General features: G+C 34.9%; 2 protein-coding genes across 2 annotated transcripts; one reads left to right on the top strand and one right to left on the bottom strand.

Annotated features, from left to right (window-relative positions):
- Nucleotides 1–2,284: 2,284 nt before the first annotated feature.
- LOC104903692 (jacalin-related lectin 19) lies at nucleotides 2,285–4,175 on the top strand. The gene is made up of 3 exons (XM_010691782.4): nucleotides 2,285–2,341; nucleotides 2,634–2,855; nucleotides 3,652–4,175. The coding sequence occupies exons 1-3, from the start codon at nucleotides 2,336–2,338 to the stop codon at nucleotides 3,991–3,993; spliced, it is 570 nt and encodes a 189-aa protein (XP_010690084.1). The 5' UTR covers nucleotides 2,285–2,335; the 3' UTR covers nucleotides 3,994–4,175.
- A 64-nt stretch (nucleotides 4,176–4,239) lies between these two features.
- Nucleotides 4,240–6,789, bottom strand: LOC104903691 (ESCRT-related protein CHMP1B). The gene is made up of 2 exons (XM_010691781.3): nucleotides 6,272–6,789; nucleotides 4,240–4,699 (listed from the first exon to the last, which is right to left on the bottom strand). Exons 1-2 carry the CDS (start codon nucleotides 6,597–6,599, stop codon nucleotides 4,413–4,415), a joined length of 615 nt encoding a protein of 204 aa, XP_010690083.1. The 5' UTR covers nucleotides 6,600–6,789; the 3' UTR covers nucleotides 4,240–4,412.
- Between the last annotated feature and the right edge of the window lie 4,179 nt (nucleotides 6,790–10,968).

Genomic DNA, 10,968 nt, shown 5'->3' with positions numbered 1-10,968 from the left:
ATATTAATTGAAAGAAGTGTTAAATGAAATACTAATCCTACTAGCTGAAACACTCATTACAATAACTGAACACAAGAATAATATAAACTGAAGCATTGGATCTATCACCTAAAACACCTCTGCTGTAGAATAAAGTCATTCAGTTAACCAACTGAAAAAATATTAAAACCAACTGAAAAAATTTAATAACCAACTGAAAATGAAAACAAACCTTTGCTGTAGAATAAAGTCATTCAGTTAACCAACTGAAAAAAAAATAAAAACCAACTGAAAAAAAATTAATAACCAACTAAAGGAGAATTGTTTCTAACTGAAACACAAATGCTTCTAACTGAAACAAAAGTGCTTCCGACTGAAACAGGTCCGACCAGTTGTTTTGTCAGACCAGTCTGACACAATACCTTCTCTTTGAAAAAACAATATCAAAATATCAAGATTTGGGTTATTGTTTGATAATTCGTCATGAGTTTGTATGATAATGTTCATTGTTTATCAAAATTTATATGGAATTTGTGTAGGTGATCACAGAGTTTTGTAAGTCAATAGGAGCAAATTCCAAGCAAAGACAAGGATTAATTCGATTGGGAAACAAGAATGGAGAAAGATTGGGATTTTCTGGCACTGTTTGATATAATGCTGGACAGAATTTCAGTTGTTCATGGGAATGAAATTTTGTACTTGAAGCTTGTTGTGTGATTTAATTATTTAAGCTATATTTTTTGTACTTAAAGGCATTGTTGGTGCTTTTTGATATTGGTGGCAAATGTCTGGACTTAAAAGCTATATTTATTCACTCCCTCGAATTTAAAATGTATGTAATTTTCGTCGCACTATTTTTTTCTTTATCAATGCAAATATACAATATACATTGTCCCTTAGTAATGGCATAGTAGAACTTTATGTATTGTTCTATCAAGATTGTATTCAATGCAGCAAATTGTAATATATTAGTGTTTCTTTTAGAGTAGGTATAGGTTACAATTGCTAGTAATATCTCACTGGTTTATTGGATGATACAAAAATTTCTAAAAGGAGTTAAATGGGCCGGGCATAAAGGACCCTAATCCAGCCCCACCCCTTAAATTTATGCATCGGGTCCGACCCGAACCCGATTCATTTGACACCTCTATTTGAGGCTATAGCGGTTTTGGACGAAGTATTAAATGTTGGATTACATCCTTGTTTAACGTGAAGTTATGTGAGTTTGTAAGACCACTTGATTTGGCGGGTTTTGGCCTGATATGATGATGTCCTTTGCCTAAAATTGTTTATCCTCGTTCCCGATCGGGCGACATTGCTAGATAGGTCGGGCGTTTCTTTTTTCGTTCCTTGTCCAAACTGGCGGGGTCGCCTGCCTTGTCGGGCGGAAGACCTGTTGACGTGTTTTTCTCCGTTTTATTTCATGATGTGTTGCTTCCCTATAAATACCTCTTATATTTCGGAATGGAGAGTATTTTTTACTCTTTATAACCCTAAAACACAAGCCTACATATCCAGCTGAGATTTGAGAAGTTATTGAGAAATACCAATCCTTGATTTGGGGTGCACCGGAGTCAATTATTGTTGTGTGAACCATGGGGGACGAACGTCATCAAGAATCGGCACCGGAGATACTGTCTACTTTTAATTTAAAATTAGACATGGTCGAAGCCCACTATTAATAACAGCAATTAACAACCTTTCTGAATATATTGACTAGTTAATTTATTTAGTGACTAGTTTAATATTCAGTGACCAATTTAATCCATTCTACAATCACACTCTTTAATTAATTCATTAAGTGACTATTTCAATTCATTCGGTAAGACTGTCGGGTAATGTTCTTGTAATTGTCTGTTGTTGTTGTTCGACGATAATCAAAGGGAAACATAAGGATGGAGAAGAGAAAGGACGACTAGATTGGTGCGAGATCAGATGTCTAAAAATGGTGTTGGATTAGAGTGAAATGAAATGAGCTTGTTAGGATAATGTAATATTGAGTTTGTCTAATTTGATGTTAAAATTAAACCGCCTATTCTAATAATCTACTTACATACTGTAGTAGTAAAGTTATTGTTCCAGGATGCCGTTGACAACTTATTTAAGCAATTTCTACGGACTAAATTAGAGAATCATCTGAGGATATATACTACGTGACACAGTTGTAATTTGTAAAGATGACAATCTTTCTTTTATGCAACAACCGAAAAGTAAAATTCTAATTTGACGATGAAAGAATCAGATTCTCAATTTGGTAACAAATTAGATTATATGAGTACCATTTTCGATTTTCTTTATACTACTCGAATTCGCTATTTATCAATCGTCTCCCTTTCACCAAGGCTTCCTACAGTGTATGATGGTAGTACCATTTCTTTTAACATCCCCTCATTGACTAAATATATATGCGCTCTTTTTAACGTTGTATCATGTCTTTGTTGAAAATCTACAACGTACCGTTATGAAAGTCTCCACAGTACTACAGTAGCCATATCGTTCTATAAGTGTCTAAATAAAAGCGTACTTATATGTCAATATGTTTGATATTTTAGTTCTCAAATTCTTGGAATATCAAACAAAGTATTTTTCTAGAGTTATTAATGCTTTAAGTGGGATAAGCATAATTTATTTCACTATTTGGATGGTTACTATAGGAAGAAGGGAAGGAACAACAGAGTGCAAAAATGAAGATTGCAGTAGGACCATGGGGAGGTAATGGTGGAACGAGTTGGGATGACGGATGTTACAGCGGAGTAAGAGAGATAAAGCTTGTTTATGATCGATGCATCGATTCGATTTCTGTGGTGTATGACAAGCATGGTAAGCTTGTTAAGTCACAGAAACATGGAGGCAATGGAGGAACCATCACAGTTGAGGTTACATTTACAACTTTTACTCTTCTAGATTTGGCTCTATGTTCTTAGATTTCTTTCCTAATTAGTAAGGGGTGACTTCATGATAAAAGCACCATCAAATTAAATATAAGTAGTACATGGTTGGAGAAACATAATAGTGACTTTACTAGCTAATTTAGTTAACTATAAACATGAACCTTTACCTAAGTGTAATTGCTTAAAATAATCTTCTAATAATATCTTGGCTTAGTGGTAAAGTTTTCTCCTCATGACTTAAATATTGTGGGATCAAACCCCACTAGGGTTATTTGGAAGGGAACATGTTTGTTTCCTTGTTATTCCCCCTTACTTCCGAAGAGTCTTACCTGTAAAACTAGTTGAATATACCTGCGAAAGGTGTTAGTTCAGTAGATTACTTCACCTTACCTAACGAAAAAATGTATAAATGTGAGTCGTAAGATTTCTTATTAAAATTTAGATTAGGTTCACTTCTAGTCATAAATAGATGGTGGCAAAATGGCAATTGGTTTGGGTTTGTTAATTAGCTTACTATGAATGATCACTTAGTTTTAGTCACAATAATTTGCTAGATGGGTCAAAATAGAGTTGTTTGGCTTCAAGTACCATCAGTCATCAGATATGAGTCGTTATTTTGAGTCAAGTTATTAGTCTGGTAAGCTCCCCAGGTCTAATGGAACCCTATGTCAGATTGGGAGTTACTTGAATCAAATACTACTAGAAAGAAAGGTTTTTTTTCCATATATATTCATTGTTTGAGTTATCTTAATGAATTTCATATATCATGTATGTATGCTAGATAAAGCTGATTTATCCAGAGGAGTACTTGATCAGTGTTAGCGGTTATTACTCGCCTGTAGTACAAGGCATGACTCCTGTTGTTAGATCATTGTCGTTTAAGAGCAACCGGAGAAGCTTTGGACCCTTCGGCGTAGAAGAAGGAACCCCATTTTACTTCCCAGTGGAGGGTGGAAGAATCATTGGCTTCAAAGGAAGAAGTGGTTGGTATCTTGACTCTATTGGGTTTTATGTTTCTCGAGTCCACTCCAAAACAATCACTAAGAGAGTTCAAAGATGGCTTCAGAAATCACTAGAACCGAAAACAAGTAAAGAATGTCGTCCTCTCAAAGCAGCAAAGTAATGCCTGTGTGATCTAGAATCGATGGTGGCTTCAGATAGCCGTCCTCTGCAATTATAACTGTGTTCATGTAATAGGTTTCAGATTATCATTAATGTACTAATGTACTATTTAGTCTTTAGATGATTGTGTTTATATAGCTTTAAGATTACTATTAGTGTATTAATGTAGTGATGTTGTGTTTACTCTTTAGATCAAAGTTATATACTGCAGAAACAAAATCTTACTATAACTTATAAGCCACAGTAATGAGATTTTGAAAAAGAGATTATCAAAGTATGAATTATCAAAGATATAATATATTCATAGTCAAGCATAAAACTGATGCACTCACTACATATTTACAGCAAAACAATATCGACCTTCTGAATGCAACATATCCAAGCGATCCAAAAGTAGAATAATCACAAAGCAGAATTAGATCATCCTCTGGCTTTTAGCTCAGCAAGTCGCCTAGATAAGTCGTCCTCGTCAACGATCTCATCTGTTTTTGTTGGAACAGGGTGTGCAGCAGGCTGAGGAAGACCAACTGATACTTCCAAACCATAATCATCAGCAACTTGATGCATCAAACTGTTGACGTCTGATTCAGGAGTGGAAAGGGAAGTTGATCCAGCCATTGAACTCTCCATAAACTCTGCTTGAACCTCCATGTTAACAAATTGCTTCTCAAATTGATCCATTGTTTCTGACATTTTCTGTAAGTTACCTGTACATTCCCAGATAAATTATTCGATATATGAATCGGAAAGAAAGTAGGAGATGTATAATGGGACTATACATCCAGAGAACGGAGTGAAACAGGAGTTTTGACTTTTGAGGAGATGGAATTAATCTCAAAAGCAGAAAAAGATTAGCCACAATATACATTTTCACCATGAACATATTGTTACATATAATTTACATGCCACCAATAACCGGATTATGACTTCTTCGTTTCTTTTTTTCCAATTAGTAATAAAGAAGCTTACAGTTCCAATATTATTAGATGACAACAAGTCAACAATACCAATGATTTTTCCTCAGTTTCCATGACAAAAGTAACATAACAGACTACACATGCTCAAAGAAGCAGAGTTCAATCTCAGATATGACACAACACGACTGAAACCAACATGACATGAACACAAAGTTATTGAGGGGAACACAAAACTAACATGACACAAACATGGAACTAACTGAAACAAAACCCAATCTGATAAATTTGTCCTATTATGCAATTATCCTAATATTTATACTTTTGGAGAACATGACTGTTTACCCGAATTGTCAGCTCTAAGCAAAACCAACAACCAACTACTCCCTCGAACTTCAAAAAATGAAATTTCCTCTATCTTACTATATAGATACATCATACACAAGTACAAATAATGATATTTTGTGACAAAAGCAGAAGACATTAGCACATATATAACCAATTCTTTGGTACTCTTATATGGGAGCAGTTGAGCAAACAAACCAGATCCTAGAATTCTAGAAAAACTATCATTGCAGAAGTTAACTTCATTTGAATGCCAAAACTCAATACATTCTAATATCACTATAAGCAGAGAACTGCTAAAACATAAACATTCAATCTGAATACTTCTTGCTACTAGTCATTCATGATTTATCCAAGAACAAATAAATTGGATTTGTTCATGATCATTCCACAATCAACTTTTAGATTAAGCCTTATTCACTTCACCACAGTTTTACTAAACTGTAACTACATTTACTCATTGAAACTTAATTTTAGTGACATTAAATTATTAAACTAAATCCCCTGATATATTACTAAACTAACCTTAATTTCACTTAACTAAAATATTTTTGGCATATATATTCTCAAATAAAAGCGGCTCACTATTCATCTTAGAAAGGTCTCTTCTTATTTACGATACTTTTCAACGGTCCCTTAAGCACAAATAATGAAACCAATCTTTTCCTAGACCAGTTGAACATTTTTAGTGCATTAAACCTATATATTACTCAATATTATCTCTATTTTGTGAGAGAACACTCAAGGACTTTGACGTACTCCTCAAACATCTAAAATATCCCTTTGTAACTAATAATGTCTAAATTGTTTAAAAGACTGTAGTTTTAGTGATGTCATAAATTTTATTTTCAATACATTAACGCATGCATCGTGTGTATGTAAAACTAGTTATTAGAAGTTTAACATATACATAGCACAACTTAAGTCAAATTCTAAAAGGTCAATACCCAAGACCGCAACTCGAAAATCTATCGATTGCAAAAAAAATTAACGACATAAAAAAAGTAAGAAAATTATTACCAGTAGTAAGAGACGAATTAAGGGATTTAACAATGGAGCCCATGGATTTAGAAACAGTCTGCATCTTAGCCTGAGTATCAAGGCGAGCAACAACAGCGTCAAGTCGAGAAGAAAGGCGGAGATAATTCATCTGTTCGTTACGTTTTCGAATTGCATTTTCTGCACATATGCGCGCACCATCTATATTACCTTTTTCCATGGCTTTCTTGATTTTTAACTTCTGTGCTTTCTCTTCTTTCTCGCACTTTTTTGATTGCCTTTGAAGTGATTTTGACGTGAACTTTAAATCCATTATCTGCTTCATTAACTTCTCTGTGCTTCCTCCCATGGTGGATGATGATAAGGATTAAGGGCCTAAGGGGTTGAAGTAAGTTGATGGCTTTTTGAGGAGAGAGATTGGAGAAGGAACTCAAGGAATAACGAATAAGGGACGCGTGAATTTGGGTCATAGCCTCGTAGGGGTTTTGGAGGAAGATGCGTTGCGAGTTTCTGTTTTCGTGTATGAGTTTCTTATGATGGAAGGTAATTGAATACGTCAAAAGGTTGACTACTATTCCGGAGTAATATATATATTTTTTTTAATAGTAAAATTAATTCATTAATAAAAAGTCATACGACATCTACATAAGCAATCGAATCAAACAAATACATAAGTTGAATCAAACAAAAATTTCCTTCATAAAAACTACGATCGTGAAACAAATCTTGCAATGTGAAACATCTCCCGCTTATATCGCTGGAAAATACAGCCTTGTTGGAGAGACAATCTAACGATCCCTTGTAGTCGTGAGGATAATTTCCGTCGGATTCGTCTGACCGTATTCGAAAAATTGATAACCTTTGTGATCCCGCATAATTCTTCACCAACAAAATAATTTCACGGCAATCCATTAGATCTAGTATCCCGGATTGTAACCTGTAGAAATTCCCCCTCTAAAAGAGGAGAAAAACCCTGTCTTTCGAAGGAGGTCGAAAAACCTTATCTTTCGAAGGAGATCGAAAAACCTTTTCTTACGAAGGAGATCGAAAACCCTTTCTTTCGAGGGAGAAATCGTTGTTGGAAACCTAAAAACAAATAAAAAAACAAAGGTGGGGGCTTTCCAACGGTAAAAACTGATGGAAGCCCCTTTAAAAATCAACAATGGAGGCTAGGGTTTTTGAAAGTAGAGAGGAGAGAGGGGAGAGAGAGAAGATGGAGTGTTCTTATATTTAAGGGCAAAGCAACTATTCCGGAGTAATATTGTGAAGGACTAAAACTCCATTTGGTTGGATGTAAAACATTTTCATTGTAAAATGATTTTTCAGGTAAAATATTTTACAATGGAAAGTTCAAATGCAAAGCTAATTTTTCCTTTGTTTGGTTCAATGTAAAAAAAAAAATGGAAATTCCCCTCAAAAAAAAAAAAATTATGGAAAAGAGAAAAATGGAAGGGGGAAGGAGAGGATGGATAAGAGGATAGTAAAAAGTTGCTAAGAAAGAGGGAGGAAAATGTGTTTTCCCTTCTTTTTGAAAGGAAAATGATTTTCACCTAAAGCTCCCTTGATGGAAATCTTATTTTACACCCCTTATCAAACCAAACAACAGAAAACAAAAGGACACGAAAAAGTCATTTTCATGGAAAATATTTTACGCCATACCAAACAAAGCCTAAAGGTGAACACGATCCGTGTTTCGTCCCAAAAAAATTCGTCCATTTTGGGTCAACTTTTTCACGTCAAAATCCGCTATTTCGAATCGGATCAACAATCAGATGTGGACCTGAATCGAGGGCTGAAATAACATTCTCAAAATTCTGCTAATTTTCAAACCAGATCAAATCAATATTATTAATCCCTAATGAACAAGTTTGTGCCATATATTTTTCTAATTTTTCATTCATGAAAAAATTGTAATTCTGGAAGGTAGAACGAAACAAATTCAACGATAAATTGGATCATAATGGTTTATATATATGTAAAAACAATATTTGGTCAAAGTAGAGACCGTAGATATTGAGGGAGAGGTGGTAGCTTAGTGAAGTACCACCTGAAATTTTAGGGCATTGTCCAGGGTTCAAAATCTCATCCCAACAATATGTTGGTCATTTTTCCGGGCTGTTTAGCCTTGTATCCAACCTCTAAGTTGGTGTTCTTTGGATCAATTATCTTTCTTAATAAAAAAAAGAGACGGTAGATATTCTAAAAAGGCAAAGTGAAACATATATCTAAAAAGAGAGATGGTACAAGTTTTCAGAAGTAATAAATAAGTATGGTAACATGTCACGGTCCTATTTACCTATATATACTAATAAAGTTGGATAATTTCATCCTACGTATCAGTTATAAAATTGCTCTTGTCATTTGGCAGTCAATTTTGAGAATCATAATTAATCGAATCTTACGTGTCAGTTTTAACACTTAAAACATTGCCCAAGGAGATAAAACACCATGTGTCATTCAAATCACAATTCATATGGCCGAAATTTTTTAAGGCTCCTTAAATCATGCTTATGAATCAATTACAATCTTAAATCATGTGCAAGTTGACCACCTAAATCTCAGTTATTCTTAAATTGCAAAACTTGATTTTAGGGATTGATTCAATAACTCTTTAATATGGAAATTCATGACTTAATGAACTTATATTACTTTTTTTTCAAAAAAGCGAGGTAAAAACCGACTTTTATTTTGCACTATAAATACCCTTATTATATTTGCATCGCACTACAACATCACAACTCCTAACCCTAAACACCTCATATACTCGGCCACCTTAAATTTATTTAAAATCGAGTATGAATATGATTCATTTGACACACAATCTTTACCTATAAATTTAAAGATTTAGCATCCTAGAATGGAACACTCAATTTTTTTTTATCACGAAGGTACAGTACTAATTGTTCCAAAAAACTGAGGTAAAAAACGACTTTAAGGAATTTGTACTTCCCATGAATTGATGTGGGAGTTTTAATTGACCAAGGGGGGAGTGCTTGAATAAATTTCCATGTTTTGTCAAAATTTCGATTCCCCAATAATTTTCATTTCCCCCATTTTTTCACTTCCTATCAGCCAAATTTATTATATCAACATCATGGTAATATCTATTGCTTACCTAATTTCCTATACAACAAACAACCACTTATTATTGTTTGTCATTAATTTATAATTATATGAATACCATTACTATATTATAATATACTATTGTGGGAATCCCTTTTTTATTGGAACTAAAATAATCAATCACATACTTATAATTATTGGAGTAATGACTTTAAAGTTAAGCCTTTACGTTTTTTTTAGCAATTCAAAGTTTTTATTGAAAACCAAAAAAAAGGTACAACCTACAAGGAGCAAGCCTTTAAAGACCTAACTTCCCCAACCTTCTAGGAAAATTTGGAAGAAAGGCCAGCAGGACAAGCCACTAACAACACCTGGACAGACCCAAGGAGCAACAAACAAACACCCCACCCATCAACACTAGGGGAAAAAAGCAGAAGGGCTGCGCATTTTAAAAAAGCGCAGCCCTATTGTTGAAGGGCTGCGCCTTTTTTAGAAAGCGCAGCCCTTTTATATGAAGGGCTGCGCTTTTTTTAAAAAGCGCAGCCCTACCTACGGAAGGGCTGCGCTTTTTAAAAAAGGCGCAGCCCTTCTGTAGATGAAGGGTTGCGCCTTCTAAAAAGCGCAGCCCTTCTCTATGTGAAGGGCTGCGCCTTACAAAAAGGCGCAGCCCTACCTAGAGAAGGGCTGCGCGTTTTAAAAACGCGCAGCCCTTCTCTAGGTAGGGCTGCGCTTTTTTGAAACTAGCGCAGTCCTACTAGCTGTTGGGGTATTTTTTTTTCGATACTTACTATGCACATATTACGCGCCCATATTTTCTCTTTCCTCTTTCCCTCTTTCTTTCACCTTCAATTTCGTGCGAAAAACCTCCACCACCACCACCCATTTTTCGAGCCCTAATTCTCACCACCACCACCCATTTTGCGAGCCCTAGTTCTCACCACCACGACCCACTTTGCGCGACCACCACTACCACCACCACCACAACATTTCGTCTCCACCATCACCACTACCACCACAACATTATTTCGTGCGAAAAACCTCCACCACCACCACCTTGCGCGCCGCCCACAACATTATTCTCTTCTCTTCTCTTCTCTTCTCCACCATCACCACTACCTTTCTCTTATCTCTCCACCATTTGAGTGGTTAATAAGGTATGAATTATTTTTGTTTTTAAGTTACTTTTGTTTTTCTTAATTGAATTAAATGATTAATGTGCAATGTGGGTTTTGTCAATTGTAGGAAGAAGAGGCTAAGGAAGGCAAATAAAGTCCAAGTAGCTCTTTTCTCTTCATTGCTCGTCGTTGGTGTTAAGAGGTAACTAATAGATAGTTTAACATGTAGACAAAGTTGATAATTTATTGAATGTATATGTATTTTTATAATGTATATATAATATATTATTTGTTGATATGAGATTGTATGAAAACGCAATGTGATTTAGCTATATATATGAAAATATATAACTAGTTGTTTGAATCATCATCATATATGCCTAGATACCCGTTCAAGACTTACTCATTAGGGTAAGTCTTGAATAGTCCCCGGTTTGGGACTGTTCTTGGACGTTTGATCTCACTTAGGTGGTGAATGTGTGTCTTCTTTTCAATTCTGAGGAAAATCTTGGCTTATCGTTTCGCTACATTGTTCTCTGG

Source organism: Beta vulgaris, chromosome 9 (genome assembly GCF_026745355.1).
Source record: "Beta vulgaris subsp. vulgaris cultivar EL10 chromosome 9, EL10.2, whole genome shotgun sequence".
Taxonomy (NCBI): Eukaryota; Viridiplantae; Streptophyta; class Magnoliopsida; order Caryophyllales; family Amaranthaceae; genus Beta; species Beta vulgaris.
Note: the sequence above shows the minus strand (reverse complement) of the source record. Positions and strands in the feature narration are given on the sequence as shown.

Excerpts from the sequence above, each read along its gene's own strand:
- LOC104903692 (XM_010691782.4), top strand. Across the intron at positions 2,856-3,651 it reads GAGGAACCATCACAGTTGAG|ATAAAGCTGATTTATCCAGA; the intron begins GTTACATTTACA and ends TATGTATGCTAG.
- LOC104903691 (XM_010691781.3), bottom strand. The coding sequence starts at position 6,599 with ATGGGAGGAAGCACAGAGAAGTTAATGAAGCAGATAATGGATTTAAAG. Across the intron at positions 4,700-6,271 it reads TAATTCGTCTCTTACTACTG|GTAACTTACAGAAAATGTCA; the intron begins GTAATAATTTTC and ends GGGAATGTACAG.